General features: G+C 39.3%; 1 protein-coding gene across 9 annotated transcripts in view; it reads left to right on the forward strand.

Annotated features, from left to right (window-relative positions):
* LOC107996037 (netrin receptor UNC5C) overlaps positions 1-19,809 on the forward strand; it is a 48,355-nt gene extending 28,546 nt beyond the window's left edge. For 2 of the 9 annotated variants that reach the window (XM_062080025.1, XM_062080026.1), the window contains exons 3-13: positions 4,975-5,388; positions 6,318-6,599; positions 7,669-7,836; positions 8,719-8,751; positions 9,460-9,624; positions 10,230-10,271; positions 12,989-13,015; positions 15,345-15,482; positions 16,196-16,693; positions 17,096-18,053; positions 18,572-19,809. In XM_062080025.1, the coding sequence (XP_061936009.1) occupies positions 4,975-5,388; positions 6,318-6,599; positions 7,669-7,836; positions 8,719-8,751; positions 9,460-9,624; positions 10,230-10,271; positions 12,989-13,015; positions 15,345-15,482; positions 16,196-16,693; positions 17,096-18,053; positions 18,572-18,743 (2,897 nt within the window). In that variant the 3' untranslated portion in view covers positions 18,744-19,809. The remainder of the gene's footprint in view (positions 1-4,974; positions 5,389-6,317; positions 6,600-7,668; positions 7,837-8,718; positions 8,752-9,459; positions 9,625-10,229; positions 10,272-12,988; positions 13,016-15,344; positions 15,483-16,195; positions 16,694-17,095; positions 18,054-18,571) is intronic. The other 7 variants (XM_062080027.1, XM_017053895.3, XM_062080028.1 and 4 more) reach the window with 7 other exon arrangements.
* Positions 19,810-25,975: the final 6,166 nt, after the last annotated feature.

Genomic DNA, 25,975 nt, shown 5'->3' on the forward strand with positions numbered 1-25,975 from the left:
GAGTGATAAAATTGTGCATTAGTTATTTTTCCTTGAAGATATTAAATAATTACGACTTTCTTTGGGTGAGTATAATGAGTATATTTAGCTTCGATGGAATAAAAGAATAGTCAAGTCACATGGCAATTTAAGATAGATAATTAGAGAAAAGATCCTATCGTCCTACATTGGGAAAAATTCGTTACGAGCTCTCGATTCGAAGCTCTAGTAACTTTCTACCAGATGCAATCTCTATATCATGTACATAAAATGAAATAAATTGAAACTAATAATTTTTAGAAATCTAATCTATTAAACCTGTTAATTCAGAATTTTATTTATAATTTTTTCCTTTCCTTTAAATAAATTTGAAAATTCAATTCATTATCGATATTACTCTTTCTTAAAGAATTCGGTCGTGAAAGATTAAGATTAGAGGGAATAAAAATCAATTTTTATAAATTAATTTTTCGTTTAATATTATTTCATAAATTCAATATTACATAAAATTTAAGACTACGATAAACTCTTGATATTCTTCCAAGAAAATATTTGTTACTTTACTTTCATTTTTCAATAAAGCAAGCATTCACGCAAGTTTATCACGCAAATCCCTAATGAACAAAATTTCCTAATCATGCCTTCAAGTTTAAAACTTCATCAAAGAATTACTATACGCGATTAAATAAACCAAGATTGAAACCGTGAAGAATAATCCACGCGCAAAAGAAGAAAATACACGCGTAATACAGCTCGATTTCAACCTTCCCCTTTATCAACCATCCCTACCACCCTATTTCACCCAACCTCCTTTTTTCCTCGAGTTCGTGTTATATCGCTCGATTAAGCGTTCATCTGGTTACTTTACTTTCTTTTTCCTTTTTTTTTTCTCCCCCCATCCGTAGCCTCTCTCGCGACGAGAGAAGGGAAAAAGAAGAAGCCTCGGCCCTCGAGGGGTAGAAGCGAGGGGGTAGCGCGAATTAGCGTGGTGTACGAGCGAGCAATCAAAGAAAAAGAGAGGGAGGGAAAGGGATACGGTTGTGCTCGAAATGGCCAGCCTGGAATTTATACGAACTCGACCAGAGGAATTAGGCGGAGAGGGGAGGGGGGAGGGATGGAAACGATTCCGCGGAACTTTATCGGGCAACCGATCAGCGGAATTATCGGAAATCGATGGAAATCCTCTTTTCGCCGGCTGTGTCTCCTCTTGGCTTCGCTCGATTGAGTCTCCTCTCTCTCTTTCTCTCCGGATCTTTTTCCTCGTTCCATGTTTTCCGTCCTTTTTTACGTCACGCTCGATTCCCGCCATCGTATGTTTGCGTACGTGTGCACACACTGTGAGGAGGGAAAGTATGATTTTGACTCGGAGGAAAGAGAAAGAAAGGCGCGAAAAGAAAACATCGTGGACACACGACGACGGATGTTCGGTTTGTTTTAATCCGTGGAAATCGATGTTTTCGGAATATTTGGAGTAAATGGTTCGGAGAGATGATGGATGAAAAAAAGAGAAAAGATTTATATATTTGATACAAAGATTCTTACAGGTGGGTTATTTCATGGTAAAAATGAATTTGATCTCGTATTTGAGAATATGATGTATTTTTTTAAAAGAAGAGAATTTGTCGATGATACGATTAAAATGGAATATTGTGAGTTAGGAATAAGTTAGAGTTACGAAATAGATTATTTCGACATACTGATTATCTGTTTTAATTATTTAATCTTAAGGTGCAGATAGATCCATGGCAAAGAATTTTTGCAATTTTAAGAAGAGAATTCTGATCTAAATTATTATAAACACATATGTATAATATGTATATTATTATATTGAAAAAACATAAAATTCTTATTTATATTTATTATATTTTCTTATATTATAAAAAATGCAATATTTCAATGTTTGTTTATTTCACTAACACTTTACAACAAGAATAATTAATATAATATTAATAAATATTAAAACAAAAAACAGAGTAATAAAATTAAAATATTATTCGATGAGAAACTGCTTGTTTTTTATTTTCCAATACGATACGAAATTTCGCGTACAAATTTATCAATGATACGTGAATATTGATATAAAAAAAAATCAAAAAAAAATAAGGAAAAAACCACGACGTATAAAAAGGATATTTCCTTTCAACTAGTATTCCCAGAAATACTGTAATAAATGAGAAAAAAGTCTAAACAATATGCAGTTTATTTCGAAGTAAAAATCGGGAACAGAGACACAAAGGTTGAACGCTCTTTAGAAAACAATCGATTTTCACGATCAAATATATTCGAGAAGCGAATGAACATAGCGGTATTGACCATACGTGGTGGGCATTTGTGAAAAGATTGGACGAGGGGAATGGTAGGAAAGGCGATGGGGGTGTGAAAAGAAAACATCGGGAAATGGACGTACTTCATGGTGCATGATATTCGTTTTAATCGACCTAAACCCGCAGAAAATCGACGTTGCCAGCGTGGTGTTGGATATGGTCGCGGTGGACCAAAGTGGCTAACGACGATTCTCCTACGAACCGATTCGCGTACAAGGGGAGGAGGAGGGGTTTAAAAACTGGCCGTACCCCATCGGCCACTCGATCGGGATCCATTATCGAAAACCGATGAAAATTCTCTTTTAGCTGGCGCTTCGATTCGCCACGGTAAAAAATTTTTTCTCTCTCCCCCCCCCTCACCTTTTCTCATTCTATCATATATATATATATATATATATATATATGTATGCACGAATGTCTTTTTTTTATTCAGCTCGTTCATTCAGTCGTCCGCCGACGCTTCTCATTTGCCCATTGCTCGATTTCTATCTCCGCGGTTCGGATATTGAAGGTATCTGCTCGCCATCGGGTATAAATTCTGACAATTTTTTCGGCGCGAGAGATGGACTTTTGTTTTCTCGCTTTTTTTTTTTTCCTCTCCGCAATTCATTCGAATGCTTCTCGTGAACCGCGTGAAAAATAACGAACGTCGATAACGATAAAAAGCTGCTGCTCCGACGCGACGTCGATCACGATTTCCATTACGTAATCCATGTTCGATGTTATTCGATATTAATTTTTTTCTTTTCAGTTATACTTGAATAACGTAACGAAAATAATTGATAACAATTATAAACTTGATGTAATCAAAGTGACAGCTACTCGTTTAATTTTCAACGATAGCAAGATTGGTTATAGACGGTTAATAAGATGATAAGATAAGGGATATGAATGGAGAACTTGGAACTAGGCCAATAATTTTTATCACCCTAATTGTTCTCCTTGTATTTCTGCTTGTTGACAGAAGATCGTTATATTTCAGAAATAATTACTTCTATATTATACGTTTTCTTATATCTAAAGCAATACAAGAGATTATTTACAAATTTCATTAATAGAATCTAGATTGTGGATATATTAATGCAAAATAAAATTTATACAATTATTACTAAAGAAATAGATTTAAATACATATTACAATTTGACAAAAATTTAATATATTAAAAAGTGTATAAAAATATTAATATTTTTGAATATATAAGTATATCAAATATACATGAAACTCGATTTCAAACTACCATTCTCTTTTACCACGTTCTCCTTTCCAATTCCTTGCCCTCAAACAGGTATCGTAACGAATGATATTCCAAGTAAACTTACCAAAGTTCAACTCCAAATCTAACCAATCCCTTCCCAATTATTTCCCACCATCGTGCCTTCCACCACGCTACATCAAATCATCGTTATTACGAGAAACCCAAGAGCGTGCACACCTCTTAACGAGAAACATATACCTTCCTATCCACCCCCTCCCCTTATACCCGTTATATACGAGTTTCATTATTATTTTTTCTTCTTTTTTTTCCCCTCGAAAGCAGGCGCGAGAAGACCTGCTATATCGGAATCCCGAACGATTATCTCGATGAAAATTGTGGCCCCCAGCCAAATGTCGCACGGGGATAAAGGTTTAACCGGCGGTTGGCGGAAAATGCATCGAACTCGCGTGCACGGGTGCGCCGCGTAAATCCGAAAATTCATTACTGCAGCGAAAAGCGGGCAAAAGCGGGACCCGATTGTAGGCGAGCGGACCCGTTCCAAGCGTGCGAGACGGCAGGCATTAATGGGCCGGCGCCAGGATTTACAAGAGGGGGGAGGAGGGAGGGCGCGTACTCTGTCCATTGTTGACAAGCAAATATAGAATTTTCACGATTCCGATGGAACGAGCCCCAGGGCCGGTGAATAAAGCCCCGCGCGAAATTAATAACTCGATCGTAAATTACGATTATACCGGGGGAGAGGAGGGAGGAGGGTGTGTGTATGTGTGTGGGAAGGGATGCAGTATGTGTATTTAGAATTCAAATGACTGACTGCGCGTTCCAACCTGATCCTGCCTGATTGCCGCCTCTCCTCTTGCCACGCGTTAATGACGTTAATCCAATTCTATGAATTTATCACGAGCCGATAATAAGCGGCGCCGTTTGTTTCGATTCGGATTTCGGGATTACCGTCCGACTTTTAACTTGATATATCGGTAAAGATTTTATTGTGGGTAGGTAACAAATACGCGTATGATACAGATATTTTGTCGAAGAATTTGGATGTAATTCGTAATAATGGGTTTCTGTATCAATGGTATATACACAAGTGGATTGATACTAATTTTATTTATTATATGATAATTGATTAATATTTTAAATAATACTTTAATAACGTAAAGTAGGGAAGGGAATTCAATTTTCTACAATTCAAATAAGCAATGGCAATTTGTTCAAAAATTGTACAGAACATTTTTTTTTTATAAAATATATATATAATTTTAATAATAGTTCGCATATACTAATTTGGCGCATATCTCGAACAACAAGCACATAAGGCAGGATATCCATTTGCGCATCTTCTCGTTGTAATCTATCATTCTACGATATTTTATATTTATTTCGTTATTCTTCTCTACCACTTTTCGAAACGATCGAAATCGAATCTAAATATTGTAATATATATTTTTTTTTCAGAAGGCGAGGATGCCGCGGAAGACGAGGATTCCTATCTCTTAGAAGAGGACGATGTGCCTTCGGCGACGATAGCCACTGACACAGAGCTGATCTCTGAAGCAGGCGGCCATCTACCCGTGTTCCTCACGGAGCCGGTCGACTCCTTCGTGGTGAAGAACAAACCAGCCACGTTACATTGCAAAGCCGCGCACGCGTTGCAGATCTATTTCCGGTGCAATGACGCGAGGGCTGAGGATTCTCAGCAACAGGACTTCGTGGACCCGCACACGGGTACCAGGATAGTCGATTGCGAGTTGAACGTGACGAGAGATCATATCGAAGAATATTTTGGCAGAGACAAGTTCAAATGCGAATGTATCGCCTGGTCTGGTTCGGGACAGATTAAGAGCCAACCTGCGACTGTCGATGTCGCTTGTAAGTATGACAATAAATACATTCTTTCCTAGAAATTGTTCTCCAATAACATAGCGGATAATTAGAATTAATTTGTGATTGAAAAGACAGTTTCCTGATGAATATATTTATGAAAGAATTTCTCATATACGATGTGACGTCGACGTTAAAAATTATTCGAGCCACGCTCTAATTACTTTGTGCCGAACACAACGTTTTTAAAGCGAGACATCTCAATTCTTCCAAGAAATTCGTCGATAAATATTCGGCGTGGACAGTTGTTTGCCCCGCTGTCCATACAGCCACGACTTTCGTCTTACTTCTGGCCCCTCGTAATTATCTTGATTCTCCTAAGGTCATTATTTAATTCCGACCCTTAATGCGAGGCAACACAATGACCGAGGCACCCACGGAGTTTCTAAGAGAATCAATTTAGGAAAGGACCGTTTGTCCGGTGCTTGCGCTTACGTAACTCTCTTTGGAATAACTACGCGAAAATAACTACATGGATGAATCAATATAATATCAATTCTCAATTAACCCGAGTAATAAATTGCGGATAATTTATGCAAATTAAAATTTTTATAAACACTACTACAGAACTTAAATTGAAATCTATTTTATTCTTTAATTATCTCTAAATAAATCCCTATAATGTATGATGTTTGAATATTTTATATGTATATTTCCTTTTTTATACATCAATATGTAATTTTTCTCAACTGTGTAAATTTAATAGATCATTATATTAAAATACTTATACATATTTATAGATACGTTCCACTTTCAAAAATTTCACAAAAATCTTCTTTAATTATTTTTAATTGCTTTCAATTCGATATCTTTCTATTTTTATAACCTATGGGAAATTCTCGAATTAACTATTTCTTTCGCCTCGAGGAATTCCGTTAGTATCCTGTTTCTAAGAGCCATAAATCCCATTTTCCCAGACCTGAAGAAGCAATTCGAGTCCCCACCGTACTCGGTATCGGTGGAGGCGGGCCAGAGCACCGAACTCAGGTGTCTTCCTCCTGTGGGAGTGCCACCGCCGAGGGTGTACTGGCTGAGAAATAACGTTCCCGTCGACACAGAATCGGACACGCTTTTAGTGTCCAGCGAGGGACATCTTCTTGTTGGCCAAGCAAAACTCAGCCATCAGGCGAATTACACTTGCGTCGCGGAAAACATCGCGGCGAAAAGGCTCAGCGAGCCCGTCAGCTTGACAGTTTACGGTGAGTTTCTTGTTCAATCTTCTGTTATCGAGTCGTAGAGAAAATTAAGAAATTCATCGTTCAGATACGATAATGGAAATAAATATTTCAATACAGAATGTTTTTCCGGACATCGAACGTAGTATCTATGTAATACAATCATAAAATCAGTTCCTGTAATTCCTTATATTTGTTTCTATATTATATATACAATGTATATAGAGAGTTAACAGGAAAATAATGTAAATAAACATTGAGATTATCTCCCAAATGTATTTAGGTTGTCAATATTCGTAAGCCTTTGTATTGGAAATATTTATTATATTCAGAACATTTAGAACATATAGTGTTGATAATTTCGGAGTCGAGGATAGAAACATAATAATAGAAACATACGAAGATAGAAGAATTGTAAGAGTATCTCAACGTAATCCAACGATAACGCGAAATCACGAAATATCGTTGAAGAATTACAATTAAATGTATCTTCAAGAACTGTAAGACGAAGATAAAAGAGGCAGGTTTAAAGAATTATGTTAAGCTAGACGTAATTCATATTTTATTAAAATACGAAAAAAGAAACGTTTAAATTTCGCTAAAAAGTATATAAAGCCATTATCATTCTGGAAACAAGTAATTTGGAGTGACGAGAATAAATTTGAATTATTAAATAAAGGTATGGAGAAAACTAAATGAATCTTTAAAAAAGCAGTATAAGTTTTCGAAAGGTGAAAAGAAATTAATAACAATCCGAATATAAATACTATCCTCTTCAAAAAGATATTATTAAACGATAATGATAAAAAAAATCATTTGGTTTAGTTTAAATAATATTAATTCGTTTAAATCTTTAGATTCTCTATTTCATTTTGATTTGATATATCCACTTCGAAATTCAAAGTTTCGTCAAAGCTTTTTGGAAAATCAAAATGAATAAAACAAATATGAATATAAATGATAGTATTAAATATAACGAAATTCATATAAATATCCAAAAACGATAACTATCAAGTATCAAAATTAAAGTAACGATTCAACGATGGGGAAAACTACCCTCTCTAAAAATAAGGAAAAAATAATTTGATTCCAGTGAAGGGAGGATGGTCGGCATGGTCGGCGTGGTCGGAATGCCATTCGAGGTGCGCAAAAGGGGGTCAAAAGCGAACACGAACGTGCACGAATCCGGCCCCCATGAACGGTGGCCAAACCTGCATGGGTCCGTCTACGCAGAAGATGGACTGCAACATCGCCTGTCCGGGTAAGTGTCCATCGTGAATTCATTATACACGACTCCTCTCCCAAATCGAGATTTTCAAACGAGGAAGAAGCATCATGGCTCGTTAACGTTGATACGCCGTCCATTCTATTCCGAGGACAGACTTTCTTGCACAGATTCTCTTCTCCTCTCGTCTATTTCTAATCCGGTGGCGGAGAAAGATCGCCCCGTTCTCCCCGTCGTTCGATCGTGAACGTTCTAGCAGGTTCTGGCAACGACGAGAAACCGATATTACCAAGATATTATGCCAGGAGGAGGGAAAGGGAGGAAGAGGTTTCCTCGTTTGATTTACGAGCTTCTCTCTCTTTCCCTCTCACACGAGCGCTCACGATGTCGTCAAGGGGAGGCGGTTCGACTCGTATTCACCTTTCGAAAACGCCTCGTGACGACGAAACGAGGAGAAGAAGAAGAAGAAGAAGAAGAAGCAGGAGGAGGAGGCACCTGCACGCACGATGCGCGCGAGGTGTCGTATTGAAAATCGTCGGGGGGCAATGTCCGAACGGGAAACGAGGCGGGGTATCGAGGAGAATCGACGAGTGAAATATTAACCCCCTTGTCTCCTCGTTGTTGTTGGCGCGTTGCACTCGCGGAATTTTGATATGGTTAGCTATTTTTAATGGTATTGTGGACGGAGATACGTGGAGAGACGTGAATGTAAATGATAGATAATTCGTACGTCGAGAATTCACTATATTTGCCTTTGTTGTTGAAAGCGAGAATGGAGCTAGACAAGGAGGTTAATCGGAAAGTATTATTGACCGTCGCTTATTATTGTGTGCGCACGTATCTCTCACTAACTGTGTCTGTCCCGCTTTCGATAATGCACCTATACTGTCTTTCTGTCTAACGCTCGCTTCGGAATAGCCGGAACTATGGAGGAGTTCACCAATACTCTAGGTAAGTGTGTACACGTAAATCCGCTTAAAAGTAAATGCAATGTAAATGAGAAGAAAAGAAAAGAAATGTAAAGAAACAAATTTTATTCCAATATATCCCGATCAAGAAATACGGATAAAAATCGTTCCGATTTTTAATCATCAAACTAATTCCGTCATTAAAATTTCGCGGAAACTTGAAATTTGAAAATTCAATTGATTCTTGCAAATTTGCAAAGTTATTAATTAAGAACACGATCGAGCGGATAATCTCGAGTTCCTTATCCGTTGCGCCCGATGATATCACAGACGATGTCGTATCTCTTCCGTCGAACGAAGGAAGGAAGAAAAAGTAGAGAATAAAATATATACCGAAAGTGGAAAGAGCCATTTGTAAGTATCGTGTCGCAACTCGAGTCGACGACGAGATTGAACGCGTACACAACCGGGATCCGCTTTTTTTTCCACGGGTACACCCGTACGAGTCAATTAAACGGGGACGAAGCGAGGAAGAATCCCGCGGCCGAATTGACGAGTACGGGTTTCGAACAAGACTCGTGGGGATAGGAGACGAGTTACGAGACGACTGTCCCGTTTCCACGTGGCTTTTTACCGTCGCTTTAACGTCGATCCCTCCCGCCACCCCCCCAGTCCCCTTAACGACCCCACGAAAGAAAGACGATCCCTCGAACCGTTCGCCTCTTTTTTCTTTTCCCGGGGAACGCAACAGTGGTGGACGGAGGATGGTCCAGATGGTCGGCATGGTCGGTGTGCGGCACAGACTGCACGCACACCAGGAGAAGATCCTGTGACGAGCCGCCACCCAGCCACGGTGGACGACCTTGCCAGGGGAGGGACACCAGCGTGGCGAATTGCACCGGCGGCATGTGCAACAGTAAGTCACGAGATCCCTTTCCCATCCACTTGTCACGACTCTCTTCGACGCCCCATCGGGTCATACCCACGTGAAAAAGATACCTTGTTGTTGGCGTATAGGAACGTAGAACCTATCCGAAAGTGGAGATCATCGTTTTTAGGGCGAATCGATGGTGATAATAGATGGTGGAACAGGGATACTTTGGAAGTTTTTTCGTGGATTAGATGAGGGCAGGAAAAGAGCGAGGGGGGGAGGGGGGATGTTGGATAGGTTGAGCTGGTTGAGCTGGACGTTAGAAGTTCGTGGTGTTGGGAGGATCTCGATCGAGTTTCATCGAGTTTGACAAAGTCGGATAGCTTGTATTGAGTTGGAATAAATTGGATCGGCGTGTAATTAAATTTGATCAAGCGATACTTTGAATTAGTTTTCTCGAGATAAATGTTCGAGCAATTTTATGTTTGAAAAGAGGGAACGTTCGTTTTTTTTTCTTGATAAATAAGCTTCGATTATTATTATTATTTTTTTATTACTTTCTATCCTCCGAATATGCTAATCATAAATTAAATTTCAATTATTTAATCAGATTGTATCGATTTTATCGATTTTTTCCGTTTCTTTTTCAGACGGCAATACAAAAATGGGCGGCGCGCATTTGACCGAGGAAGGTAAGTTGAAAGTCAACAAATTCATTTTTTTCTATAACTCTATAACATAGGATGAAAAAAAGAATCGTGGTACAATAATTTGCAAATATATATATATATATATTCGCGTGAAAAATTATTGGTTTCCGTGATGAAGCGCGAAATTCGAAATAAAACACGGGGAATAAGCGCGAGGTGCAACCGGCCACGAAGAAAAAAAATAACTCGTCGCGCGACATTCTTAGATGGATTCTTCACGGCTTGTGAGCGCCATTTATATTCACTGTAGTGCTCGGTTCGCGATCAGATACGATTCAAATCGTTCGTCCCGCATCAGGAAAATAGAACAGAACGATCGCGAACGCCGCTCTGGGAACGATATTCATCGATTCAAATATATTAACGCGATGTCGGAAGGCGTCACGCGTTGTTCTAAACGGTTTTCGCGTTGTTGAACGATTGAAACGGAGAAAATAATCTATCTTCATGCGATAAAAAGAATTAGAATTAATATTTTTTTTTTTATTCTTTCCATTGATGTTTGCAATACGAAAATCTTTAAAATTAAAGATTGATCCGAACAGAAGAGACGTGTTAATAATTTTTCAATCAAATTGAAATTTATCACTTGACGCTTCGTATATGATAAATTTAATCGAACATTATTAGTGTACGTATAGATATTTTAATGAAATAAATCTCAAATTTTATGTTATTATATTTCGTTCTTTACCAAAATAATTAAACAAATAAGAAATTTGATCCCGAAAGTACACAATAATTAATCACAAATTATAAATCAATTTTCTATAAAGCAATTAAATAGAAACTACTCTTTATAAAAGACATAATATTATATTATATAAATAATCAAATTACTCGTTGAAATTACACGCCTTCCATTTTTGCCCAATTTAAACCCTTCCTTAAATTTCCCAATGTCTCTTCTGCTGTTGCTTCAATAATTGCTTTCCACGGTTTCAGCCCGAGGAAAAACGCCTTCTCATCTCAACCAACCCCCCTCATCATCATTCCTCCGCTATTTACAGATCAAGTTTTCCGCGCGAACGACCAAAGTACACAGCCGCTCCTCGTATTTACTTTTAATTACGCGACCGGTTAATTATTGACGCTCGGCAGAGAACGATCGTCGAAGGGCCGAATCTCGGCCGAAACGGTCGCAACAATGAAGTGGCGGGTGGCCCGAGGGTGGCCTATACCGGATCCGTATAGATTCAGACAAAGAGGAGACCCCCTCCTCCCCCCACGTTAGCCGGTCGATTCTATCGACCGAACCACATCAAAGTTGCACGCGATACCGTTCGACATAGGTCTCTACTCACCTTCCCGTCCCCTCGCGTCGACGGGGGTGGGCCCGCTTTAATATCGAAGAAAATTATGTAATCGGTAGCCGTTACGCCTTCCGCGCCCTTCTCCCGCCCGTGGAAATTGATCGTGCATGCAAATAAAGTGCCATTATCCCGTTCAGGCGGAGGCCTGAACGTGAGTACGTGGATAGTTCGGTCGAGGGGTTGGCCAATCCAGAAACCACCCCTCGAGACTTCGATTTTCACCGAAAGCCACGATAAGACGCGAGAATTGTTCCGAATCGAGCTCCAAACCTCTGATTTTAGGGTGGTTTTCGGGGAAATGGTTAAGAAATACACGTTTGAGGATCGCGTACAACGAAAATGATAGACTTGTAGTAAATTATTCGGGTTGATGGATTCTTTCAAATACTCTTTACAAACTTTTTGTTTAAAATTAATTCGTCTTTCTTTCGCATTTATTTCATCCACTTCGAACAAAGTTTATCCGGAAATACCCTCCAATTTCGAATATTACAAACTTGAAGCTATACAATAGAAGTAATCTTAAATATCAATTCGATAATAAAAATAGAATTTTATAAAGTTCTTTCGAAGTAATTTGCGAAGTTTTCGGAAAACGATCAACAAGAAAAAAAAAAAGAAAAGGCAATCGGAACCAAGAACTTTTCAAGGAGGGGTTGCGGATGAATTATAGGTTTCAGATACATTAGGTCGAGGTTATGAAGCGTTATCAATTGCCAGTAGAAGAAAATAAATCTCTGCGACCCTCTGCACCACTTTTCAGCTTGCGTGAGGGGGTGGAACACGCGAGGCGGAGGAGAACGCGGACTTACCCAAGCTAACGACGTGGAACTATTGCGTTTTAGGGAATTCAACCTCCTTCGTATCCCTCTTTCTCCCCCCTTTTTTTCGTTCGTATGCGTTTTCGTCACTGCGATATATTGATGTTCGAAGCACGTGTCCCCGGGACAAGCGTGCGCCAAGCACATGATCCTGCGAACGAGGACCCAGCTCTCTCTCTTTCTCTCTCTCTCTCTCTCTGTCTCGAAAGTCACGTACCGGGGTTACAACCGAGAATGGCTTTGACATTCTAAAATTGGAAGAAGCTTAGGTACGTCAGACGTTGCTTTTTCATCCGAAGATCTCGTACTGTTTGTCGAAAATCCTCTTGGCCAGACACTCGTGTGATCTTGAGCGTGACAATGAGGCATCGAAGGGTGGAAAGAATCAATTTTTATCGTCTTCCTCTTTTAAATTTTAATTTGTTTAATTTCGAAGTTAGAGGTACTTTTTATAATTGATAAGATGAACATGTTTTAGTATATACTTTTGTACAAAATTATTGTTAAAATTATATATATGTGATGTGAAGATTATTATATATGAATATTGTATAAATTTTTGTAGAGTTCTTCCTGGAGAGGAATTTTTATGGTAAGATTTTATTACAGTCAATTTTTAAATCAATAGAATTGCTTTTTATTTTATTTTTCTTAAATTTTAATTTATGCAAATTAAAATTGCTGTTCAAGAAATAATCGTTTGCTCTTAATAAGTTTCAGTTCAAGTTGAATATTTTTTTATACAAAAATTATTATAGTAGATTTCTAGAATTTTTAAAATAGAATCTCCGATTTCGTTGCGATTTTAGTAATATTGAATTTCTATTTTACATTTTGTATATATAATTCGATAATTATTATTTTTAGAGATTTAATTATTATAAATTATAAATTAAAAGAATCTTTAAAGTAATATCTCCATTCGATTTTCAATAAAAATCCTAAACTTGGAATACAAATTAATAATGGAATACAAATAATACAAGTTAAAATCGTTTGAATTTAAAAATCTTGTTGTACAAGAATGAAAAGATAAGAAATAAACTTTGCAAGTGTAATCGGTCTGTTTCCAATCTCGTTTCGCAAATCGGTATCCTCGAACTATTTACGATTTACGATTCCACGTCGTCATCCGTCAAATCGAGCATTTACAAGCGATCAAACGCGGCAAGAGTTCGCGTCAAGGAGCACAATGAATTCCCCCGTTACATAATTCATAAAATGCCGCTCGAATCTCGGTGAAACTTTGCATACACTGTAATTCAATCCCGATTTCACGCGGACTAAAGCCCTATATATATATATATATACTATGACGCAATGCACATCCTCTTCCTATAATATCCTGTCACAACTCGCCCATTATTTTTCGCGGTTTTAATCGCGTCCTACGTCTTCTTTGTTGCGTTAGTTCGTGTTCAACTGCTGCACGTCCATCGACTCGAAGTTATTATTCCATTCCAACTCCTTTTGAACACTCCTTTCTTTCCTTTCTTTATTTTACGGTGCCGTTTAAGAGCCATGACAATAATGATCCGAATGTTTATCGCCAGAAAGCGCGGAATAAAACGCGTCACACCGCTGTAAAACGATAAAACGAAGGGTGGGCGAAAGTGAGACGAGCTTCTGTCTTCCCTCTCGGCGTAAATGGAGAGGAAACTTAAAAACTTTCCTTCTTAGACGATGCTCGTAATATTTAGCGAGAAACGTTTAAAAACTCGTCCTCTTCTCGCTTCTTTCTCTTCCCTTCGTCGACGAAATCTTGGTCCACGCGTACACGTTTCGTCGTAAAAAAAAAGGGAAGAAATAGAAGAAGAAGAAGAGAGAGGCAAGAAAAGGAGAAGGAAGAAGAAGAAGATCGTATAAAAGTTGCCGCGTAAATTATTCATGAATGGTAGTCGGGGTCCGGCCCGTCCACGATGAGCACGCTTCGCGGATACGCGAGAATTACCGGCACCATTTGCACGGTACGTCTTAAAACGAGTGGCGAGATCGTATCGCGGAGTGGCCCCTTAAAACGAGAAATTAACGCTCGTGGTTACTGTAATCTCCGACAGGGCGATAATCTTTCGACGCGCGGCTTAACGCCATGCCGTAACAAAGTCTCGAATTAGCGGGTCATGCTTTTCTCGCTTCTGTTGCGTGTTCGAGGGAAAAGATGTTCTTCATGGGCGAGGTGTGTGTGCATGAATTCGTTGACTCGTGTCCCGAAGGAAACGCGAATGGTCGATTTGCGGGTGTTAAGCGAGCGGATTTAATTAGGCACTAATTAATTGTGCTGATGTAACAGTTTCTGAATGAATATTCCAGACATTTTCTTTTTAATCTTTTCCCTTGTAATATCGAAATGTATGTCTTGGCATACATTCGTAATTCACTTTTTAAATCTGTTGAAATTTTTTATTTTAAAATTTAGAAAATGTGTCACGATGAATATAAATATAATTATTACTTTTAAACTTTAAACTTTGTTTCATCAAGGCAGAGATTTATGAATGGATCGAGTGAAGTTTTTAAGATGTTATTTCCCTGTACAACTATAAAAATATCGTTTTGTCAAGTTTTTAAATTTTTTTAACGCTTTTTAACGTAATGAAAGTACCAGATATAAATTTTAAAGCAGCAAAAGTCATTGAATGCAAACTACGTATATAATATTTATCTTTTTTTAATATCATATCTACATTATTAAAAAAATAATGATAATTAAAAAAAAATCGTAAAATTGTGAAGAAAGATCAGAAAGAAACAGCGCACGCCTTCTAAGAAATTGGTACAAGGAAAAGAGAAGGAAATAATTAGATTCTATAATAAAGTAATTAACATTCTGCAATACCTGTACCATCATCGTGTCGCGCGTCTTTCTGACCGGTTCACGAGACAGGAATAAAGAAAAGAAACACATCGTTTGATGTTCACAGCGAACCGGCAGATGGACGTGGCTCTTTACGTCGGCTTGACTGTCGCGTGTGTGGTAATCGGCGGCTTGGCATTTTTCTTAGCAAAACTTCTGAGGCGCAAAGGTCGGGACCATTCCCTTTACTCCATGGCCCGTAACGGTAAGCATTTTATAGATGGAAAAAAAAAAGAGAGAAAGAAAACGCGCTGACTCTTCACGAACGAAGGAGCGAGACACGATGTTCCGTGACTAATAACGCTCCTATAATTAAACGTTTCGCGTTTTAATCAAAAATGGACTTCGTGAAAAATGGACTCGTTTTTCGGCCCTTCGTCCTTGATAGATTCGATTAAAACGATACTATTTCGAAGTTTGAACGACGCCACTTGTTCGCTACTTTCATCTGTATATGTTATAAAAATTTATCTTTTTATGGTATTCTACAAGTAACGCGTATTAAGAATAAAATGTACCGTATCGTATATATTAGTCACCATTTGCGTTCTTGAATTTTTTTTTATACGTGGAAGTATTAATTCTTTCTTTGATGCAGCTACACATTGGTACAAAATTTAGAATTGACTATATAACGAATACTAGAAACATCCTTAAAAAAATCCGTGAACCACGTTTTTTCTATCCACTAATCCATTATCAGTTAACAATTTTCAACTATCCACGGTGCGAAATATAATACTTTCACGAGCAACAACAATTCTATGCGCATTTCACGCGTTAATCATTGAATGAAAAATCCGATGAAAGTGGCGGACGTGGTTGTGAGCCTTGTGAAGTCGGAATAGTATCACAGCGGCGTCTGTCCGCAGCGCGCAGAGATACCCACGAGCCGTGGCTCGGCGGTGTGCGTTTCAGAATTCCAGCCGGAGTTCTTCCCGGACCAGGACAAGAAGCTGAGCCTTCAGCCGGACGTAACAGCGACGAGCGTGCCGGCCTGTTACGAGTATCCTTTCGACCCGAAGCTGTCGATGTCGAGATCCCTCTCCGAGCACCATTACGACGTGCCCCACCTGTCGATCGCCCCTCAACCGTCTCCAATGTCGCCAACGCCAAGCACATCGACCCAGGAATCGTGCAGCGACAAGCAGATCCATTCAGATTGCGAGAACAGCGTCACTAGCTCCTATCCGTCCTCCGACTCGACTTACAACGTCGCCTCGGAGAGCGTTCGCCTGCCGAAGCTCGAGACCGGAAACGTTGCTGGGGCGGCGGTGAACACGCGTGGCGCGCTTCTGGTTCTCCCGGATGCGGGCATATCGATGTCGGTGCCCGAGGGAGCCGTGCCGAAGCCGCTCAGGGAGGAGCTCTACCTGGCTGTGCTGAACGAGGATCGGTTTAGGCCTCGATTACCCGGTAAGTGGTGCGTGCATTATTAATTGGCAACCGGCTGTCCGTGACGGTTCCGCTGGAACGAACGCCTCATCGACCCGGGGCCTCGATTACGATTCAATTGACGCGGACACGGTCTCGATGGAGCGGTTTCCGGGTGTCTTTGCCCCCTCTCCGACCGTCACGTTGCCCGTGTTGCACGCCGTAGCATGTGTAATTAATGTATGCGAGAGGAAATCTCGTAAAGACACTTGTAGGGGAAGGGAACGAATTCTACGATTCGATTTACAATTCTGAATACGGCGATTGACCGATCGAGAGGAAGAGACAATTATTTAGATAGCTAAACTTTAGACCTTTGTTCCACCTTATCTCTCCGGTGAAATGTGCGAAAGCAATGGACGTTACCCCTTTGTTTCCCTTCAGACGGTATCACGCAACTGTCCGCGGTGGTTACGTGCGGCCCTTCGTCGGCGACCTTCAACAAGCCTGTGATCCTACAATTCGAGCACTGCGCGATGCTTCACCCGGCCACGTGGGAGCTCAGCGTCTGGGCCTGCGACGGGCTGAGCGTCGAGGATGGGACGGCGGTCGCCTCCTCCAAGGATCATCAATCGATCACGTGGAGCAGGGTGTTAACATTGGGAAACGAGACGATCAACACGCCATTGTTCACCCAGCTGGACCACGCGGAGGCGTTCATTGTGACGGAACAGTTAAGAGGTTACGTGTTGGCCGGTCAAAGTTGCGAGAACGTGATCGCCACCAAGAGACTGCGAGTCGCGTTGTTCGCCAGCCAGGCTGGCCAATGTTGCGTCCGGGTTTACGCGGTGGAGGACACGAAGGCAGCCATGAAAGCGATCGTCGACAGGGAGTCACAGATCAGAGGTTACTTGTTGGACAAACCGAGAACACTGCTGTACCAAGACAACGGCGAGTCGCTCTGCGTCAGCCTCGAAGAGGTTGGCAACGAGTGGCAGAGCAAATCGCCCACGGAACGGCAGGAAATCTCGTTCAGGGACATGTGGAACTGCCAGGAGAACACGAAACACGTGACATTCGGACTGGACACCGCTTTCGGGCCCACGAGCAGCAGAAGCTACAAGCTTCAGGTGTCGCAAGGGAACTCGGACACCAGGCAGGTGTTCAGGATCGTGTACGACGGCGCCAAACAATTGATCTCATCCGGAAGCGTGACCAGACCGCTCAGAGAGGTGACTGTGGTCAGCAGCGGGCATGCCAATAACGCGACCACAGATTCCACTACCCTCAGACCGTTTCGGTTTACCAGGTCCCTGAGGAAACAGCTATGCCAGTGCCTGGATCCGCCTAACGCTCTCGGCAACGACTGGAGGATGCTCGCGCAAAGGCTTCAAGTCGACAGGTTAGCAATCTTCTCGAGATTTCCGCGTCTTCTCGGATTTCCTTGCACGTATGGTAGCTGAATCGAATCTCTGCCCTACGGGGACAGAGATAGTTTCTTCCCTAATTCCACGTTAGGGTGTCTCTTCGAAGGATTCGCGTCTCTCGAGAGTTGATTGTTCTTGACAGCCATTGATTTGTGTGGATCTTATTTTTTTTTCAACTGCGAATACTTTAGATTTGATTGAACTTTGAGAATTTTATAAATATTATATTGAATTGCAATTTTTAATAATTATATAAAAAAATACTTTAATTTTTATGATTTTTTTATGATTATGTAATAAAATCACGTTGAGTAAACGAAAATTTATTGAATTTTTTGTTTCGAACTTTATATTAGGACTTAAATTATATTACAACTTTTTAATAAACAATGGCTGTCGATAAAATATTAAAAATAATCATCGAAATTGATATCCTATGAATAACTGTTTCTCGTTATAATATAAAACACGCAAATTCTTTTCCAATTTGCAGGTACATCAATTATTTTGCAACCAAGTCCAGTCCCACGGAGCACATCCTGGATCTCTGGGAAGCGAAACATCACGAGCCAACAGCTGTGACCGATCTCCTGAATCATCTTCGAGTAATGGGCAGAACCGATGCCGCCACGATCCTCGAGGCCCAATTGGGCCCGTGGCTTTGAACGAGCGGAACCCAGCCGCCATGTGACGTTTCCTGTGGTGAGTGATAGTCCTACGGAACGAACGAGTGTACGAAAAGGAAAAAGTGGTGAACCGAACGTTTGTTTCGACGCGGGGAACCCGGACGTTCCTCTTCGGACGAACTGATCGAAACACTGCCTTAATTTGCGCGGGGCATTATCCCGCTCGCTCCCCCTCTGTACATAGAAACTTTCGTTTCTTTTCTTTTTTTATTTCGCTCCCTTTTTCTTGTAAGATGAACGTTGTTCGAGGCGACATTATCTGAGATCTCTATTGAGATCGTATTGTAATAATCGTGAAACGAAGTAAAAACTAGAGACTGTGCATTTAGATGATTATATATGTGTAAATACGTGCTAAGGATTGGCGGAAGAGATACAAATGGATATATCCATTTACAAGGATGTTTATATATATATATATATATAGTTAGATAGATAGAGAACATCGAGCAAGGAACGAACAAACGAAAACGAAGAATATTGTTCCATACGCGATACAAAAAGTACGAATAAGAAAACGGAAAAAAAAATATATATATATATAAATATAAAATGGTAAGAAGAGAAAAGGAAGATGTTTTTATCGATTTGTTATACATATACGGATGCACGAGCATACACGCGAGTGGCCACTGGTTTCCTTGAAGGATGATCGTGCCAAAATTCTCACTCTCGGTTTCGAAACTCACGAACCCGTTTCCGTTAACGTTTGTATTCAGATGTTTGTTGAAAGAGAGAGAAAAAAAAGATAAATAAATAAATAATGATGAGAAAAAAAATGTGGAGAAAGAAATCGCGTAAAGAAAAACGCGCCTGTGGTTTTTTTCGTGTGCACGTCGACAATACACTGTCCCGTGCCCGTTACCCTCGATCGAGAACAGGACGAGGGATAACGCGTGAATACGGGGTGAAAGTTCGATTCGCGTAGAACACCACTTCGATTCGCGGTAAAAATCGGATGACTTTTTTTAAATCGATGCAAGTTTATTTGGAAGAATTGTATATTTGTTACTTTCGACGAATAAAATATTCTTGTATACCTCGAGCGATTGTTCATTTTCATTTTTCATGTTCCTTTTATCGTTCCTCTCTCACTTGTGTTAATAAAATAAAATTAGCATAGATAGTTTGATTTTTAATTACCAATTCATTTTTTGATAATCAATAAAGATTATGACAATACACACTGTTTGATTAAAATGTATTGTTATTAAATTTACATTTATTAAATTATTACCACATTTGTTATTATCACTGTTTTTGAAATTTCTTAACGCATTCATATTCGCTTGAAAATTAAAAAAATTAGATAAAATATGACTTTTGATCGTAAAATTATATCGTAAAACACATTATTATAATTATCAGTATAAAAAGGAAAATATTATTAAACGAAATTCAATATAAATTATGTTCAAATTTTGATTCAGCTCAAGTATTAAATTATATATTAAATAATGGATTAAGTCTACAAACAAGAAATAATTTTCAGGTAAGTAATTACACAAAACAAGTTACCAAATATCTTCACCGAATAATCTCAAAGTATTAATTATCTAATTATTTATAATTATCTATTTATTTATAAAATATAAACATATATTCCCTCCTCCGAAGAAAAAAAAAGAAAACCAATAAACGTCCCTCATAAAATGAAGCTTTATAAGATTCCAGATATATCTCACATCGTGACCACAGACTTAGTATTAAATTTCCACGGTAACAGGATCATAATTATGAGCCGAACGTGTTCAGCTAATATTGCCAGGCCTTCGCGCGAAAGACTTCCCTAAATAAGAAACCCTCGAGGCAACGGGTAACACGATACGGGGAACAACGTCCTAATGTCCAACGAGACGCTGAAAGAATGTTGCCTTCACCGGTGAACACGGTGAGTCACAACATCGATCCCGCGGTACTCCCACATTTCTCGCGATCAAATCGTCGCCAAGTTTCCACGTTCCATTATAGTTTCGATTCCGTGATATCGAGTAACCGTTCCAGGTTACTCGCGATGCGTGCGCTTAATACGGCCGCGAATTAGTTCGAAACCTTTTATCCGATCCCATAGTTCCCGGAATTACGAATTCGTGCTCGCCATGAAAATGGAGCAACAAACGTAAAACGTAGGTGTATTATCGCCACGATTTTCAACGAAATTACCGTTTTTTGTACTTGTAGATTAACGTAGATTATTTCGTTTCAAAATTTAAGGAATATCGTTGGATTTTTAATAAAGGAGTGGATCGATTGAGAAAAAAGTAAGATATGAGAGAGAAAGAAAGATTTTGATTATATTAATTTTACAATATGGAAAGAATTTTTTAATTTTAAAGTATAATGAGTAAATGTATTTAATCGTTTTTTTAATATGCATAATCGTCTTTCGTTAAATATTTAAAAATTTCAGAAAAATAATTATTCGTGAAAATTATTCGTTGGAAAGCGAATATATTAATTCAAAAATAAGAATATAGGAAATATTCTTCTTGTATAAATAATATTACAATGATGCTCTTTCGTATCATGTATGGTTTTTTTAAATTCCTTATTTTTTCCTTATTTTCCCTTATTATACATATTTTTCATAATAAAATAGTTTAAAAAATCTTTGCAGATCTATCTCAATTGATAAACTCATAAGGAATCTTCCTGCATATAATAATTTCATTAATACTTTAATACAACTATATTTTAAAATGTGTCCTTTCTTCCTCCTCTTCTTCTTTTTCCACGTTCTAAAATCGAAGAAGAAATCATCAGCGAAAGGAGGATCCAACATCAATCCTCAAACAACTTTATAAATCCGTGTCTTTCAATGAACACGTTCAAAGGCCGACAGCTGCGAGAGCTCGCTCGTAGGCGCGAACTCCTATATTTCAAGCGCACGGGAGTAAAGAAAATTGCATTTCCTTTGGTAATCGCTTCACGGAACACGATTTGTTGCACGGGCGCATGGCGCATAAATCTAAGTAAATACAGTTTCATGCCGGTTCGAGGTGCACGCAACGCGGCTCAATCAAGCCAGAAGGACGACGAGAGGCGATTCTAGCCAACGATCTATCCGGACACGAAACGCCGTCTGTCACGATCTTTTACGTGAAAGACACAAGTGCAATGGCTGCCGCCAAATGCATTTTATCGACGTGTCGTCGATAATTTTCACAGGAAAGACTCTTTCTACTTTTCCTTTCCTCACACTCCTTTGCAACTGCCTCCGACTATGACACGGACACAAAACACCGCTTCAATTTCCCTCGACGAGAAGGCGAGAATTGTTGGAGGAGAATATTTCTCGAGACTTTTTACGCCCATACCATTGACATCTCTCTCTCTCTCATTTTTTTCTCTCTATCTCTCTGTCGAATAGAAGGGGTAGAAATATCTACGCCGCGGAAAGAGACAAGCGACAATGGACGTCGAACGTAGCAATTTTAAAATGTCGATACCAGTCACACGTACACCTTTTCCAGCCTAGCTGCGAGCATTGCTTCCTGCTTTTCTTACTAGTACGACCTGTCATTTTTACGTCTCCTTGAAGGAATATGGAGCTCTTTTCCTTGATAATCATCGATATTTGTTTGAGCTGAGTGATGTTATTTTGAGGACAGTTGGATTTTTTTCCGGATGAAAAGGATAAGATCCATTGTATATTATTTAATCTAATTTAAAATATTAAAATATTCTTTCTCTTTCGACTGTTTCTTTTTTCTTCTCTCTTATTTTTCGTTCGAATAAAATTTTTATTGATATATATAGGTATGTATATTTAATTGGAAATGTTTTACTAGATGTTGTCTGAAAAAGATTAGACGAGTGGGTCAACGAGATAACCTTGATTATCTGAAGTAGCATAGTGTATTTCCATTTGAATGAAACAAATTTACGTAGCATACAGAGAGACGTACATTTTTATGAATGATATTCTGAAACGATAGGGACGATTGTCTGTTATTTGTATCCAATCGGTCGATTCTAAATTCGTAATCCGACTCGATGCGATAACTCGAGGTTACACAGATAAGACACTCCCGTTTTCACATCTCTCCCGTCAAAGCTATCTGTCGATGACAGACCAATTGAAGGAACGATACTCGGTTAGACGAGCTATCCCAATCCACCTATAGAATATCTCTCAAAAATATTTCGTAAAGGATTCTCGAGTTTCGTACATAAAAATACTAAAAAAAAAAAAAAAGAGAAAAGAAAGAAATTGTCAACGCTCAAACAAAACGAGAGTTCCAAACTTTATGAAAACGTCAAAACGGAATGGTTTCCTATCTCGAAATGTATCCCTCATAAAGAGCAGAAAAGAGGTACCATCGTAGGAATCTCGTCGCGCGATATTTAATTTAAATTCCAGCGTGGAAAAGAGCGTCCGACCATGTGACTCATCGGTCGTGGCTCATAGGTACGTTCATATATATATATATATACAAAAAACATCGAAGTGAGAGAAAAAGAAGGGAAGAAACGTGGAAAAAGAAAAGAAATAGAAGGAAATAAAGAGAAAAGGAAGAAAAAAGGCGTAAACGTGAGTCAGTTTCTCACGGAGAGAGAGGTCGGCCTCGTCTGAAGGATCTGTGGAGAACAACTATTATGGCGGATCTTTGAAAAAAGAAAAAAAAAAGGGCCGGAACCGGGCCCTGGAGTGGAAAGCCGCGCCTACTAGAAAATTAAAAAGCCCACCACTTGATGATCTCCGTTCGCGGAACGTGGAGGTCTCGATCCTCTTCTTCTTCGACTTGTGGCGAACACGGTGTGTTGTTCGAACCACGACGTTGCGTTGCGTAAACGTAACGGAATGCGCACAAGTGTTCTTCAAGTGCTCCAGCATGTTGCCGCACGGAGGAAAGTCTAAGTGCCATAAAAATAGCTCGACAGAGAAACGGTTACTTCTCTCCCTCCCCCCCTTCCTCCTGTACGAAGCGAGCGTCGCGTCGCGAGAGATGAACCGCCTTTTACTATTCGCGCAATCGCGACACTGGACACCTCGGTATGCCTAATACTCATTGATATGCGTCTACCGACAACCGTGTCTCGATTACGCTGTTTCGATAGAGGTTCCCAATGTTTTCCCACATTTTCTCACTTCCTCACTCTTCCATAGTATTACCTTCATAGTTTTTCTTGTAGGCTTTTTCGATTCTTCAGAATTTTTGGATCTTTTGCTTTTCGCAATTTTTGGTCCTCTTTGGATCTTTAGATTTTGCTTGCAATTTTTTGGATCCTGCACCTTCTCGCTCCGAACAATCTTTAATTCTTTTTGGATTCATTTGCTTTTCCGTGGATCCTTTAGATTTATGGATCTGATTTCTGTTTAATTGTGAATTCTTTGGATCTTTTTGAATCTCTTTGCTCCCACAGATCACTCAACTTTTGGATCTTTTAATTTTTCCACCCTTTGCCTTTCTCAAATTCTTTTCGAATAACATTTCCACAATATTGGCAACCACTGACCAAGAATGTACCGCCGTAGTTTCCATGCGGTGTCGGCATTAAGCGGTCGGATTTTCTAAATGCCCGTCATTACGTGCCACGTCGAATAGCGCGGATTTTCTAACGATCACGAAAATAGGCTCGTTTCGCTTCTCTATTTGAGAGAGGCACTCACGAAGGCTCACCTGGCTTAAACGAAACGTCCTACCTGTAATGGGTGATCGGCCAACTAAATGGACTAGTTTCGAATCGACGAAAAGTGAAGTCGTTTCGTGTGTGAATTTAATGCGACCGCTTGAAGACATGCCTCGACAATTCGCCGCGATATCTCGATCGACCATCACACTTTCAATATCTATCATGAATCCAATGATTCGTTCCTTTCCATTCGATTTTATTGTCGAGTGGTAAGAAATAATAAGTAGTTGAGCTCGAAACTGAAACTTTCCAGTCATAATAATTTAAACGAAAAATTAAAATTTTTTATTTCCCAATTATTCGATATCTAGTAAATAATTCTCCTTTTCTATTACGCGATGAATAAGCCGTTCGTAGCAATATTTTGATATTTAGAAATCAGATTGTAAGGATTGTTTGCAAATAAACCACATTTGTAATTCTATGATTTGCTTCTGACGGCAGTATAGTAGTATAACACCAAGTATGTATCTCTGTCTGATTATCATTGAAACAAGAAGATTAGAATACACATATTCTGGTACAAAGTTTCCTCGTTGGATTCATTTAAAATAAAGTATACTCATTCCAGAACATAATAAATCCTTATTTATAAAATCGGTTTTAATCCTCGTTCAACATATCTCATCGAAAACTAAGGAAACAAACAACAAAAAAATTCTATTCAAATATTTTACAACAATTTTAAACCGTTCCAAAAATTCATTATTTCCATTATTTGCACTCTCCACAATAATCTAATCCTTCCGATCCCTCCATCGGTCAATTCACGATTCAACGCTCGTTTCCAATTGGCACGGGTGTAAATTACAATAACGCGGCATGAAGGTTACGATACTCGCGGGCCTCCGGTTTATATTTTTCATCCATCCGCTTATCGGCATGTCGAATCGTCATTAAGGGCCGGCCCAGTTCGTTTCTCTTGCCGACAAGGTGTCGCGGAATTTTTGTTGCGCGGTCACGTTCCGTGTTCTTGTCACGGGTTTTCTTGTCTCTGGGCGTTGGAGTAGACACGGTAACGCGTGACATGGTAACGCGAGAAAGCCCAGGCGATACAGGATGACGGACGATTTCAGTCCTGTCTGCTCGGACTACGAGCCGAGTTTTCCTCGGTATAGCGTTACATTATGCGATCCGTACATTTTAGAATTTTCTATCTTAAAGAGACTGTCCTATTGGAGAGAGATCCTTTTGATCCTTCGACTTTTATCCGCCGACCTATTTTCTTTTGATAGGAAGATAAATCACCACGGCGGTGAGCGGATGGAATAAAGTGGGAGTTTAGAGATACGCGTTGATAGAAATAATTGGAGGATTGTATGAGCCGAAGGAGTTATCGATCAACGATAATTAATACTTTGCAGTTTCTATGCAATTAGATGAATGTTAATATATTGTACATTTTTTTTCAGAGTTTGTTATTCAAATGCGATCGTACGAGAGATTGGTTTGGAAATAACCGTGGAATTTAATAAGACCGGTCGTACTACTTTCATTTAAATAGTTTGCTGGGATGGATTCTTGATTTATGATCTTGGAATCTCTTTTGTTTTCTCTTTATTCAAATTAACAGA

The sequence above is a fragment of the Apis cerana genome, linkage group LG10 (assembly GCF_029169275.1).
Source record: "Apis cerana isolate GH-2021 linkage group LG10, AcerK_1.0, whole genome shotgun sequence".
NCBI classification, from domain to species: Eukaryota; Metazoa; Arthropoda; class Insecta; order Hymenoptera; family Apidae; genus Apis; species Apis cerana.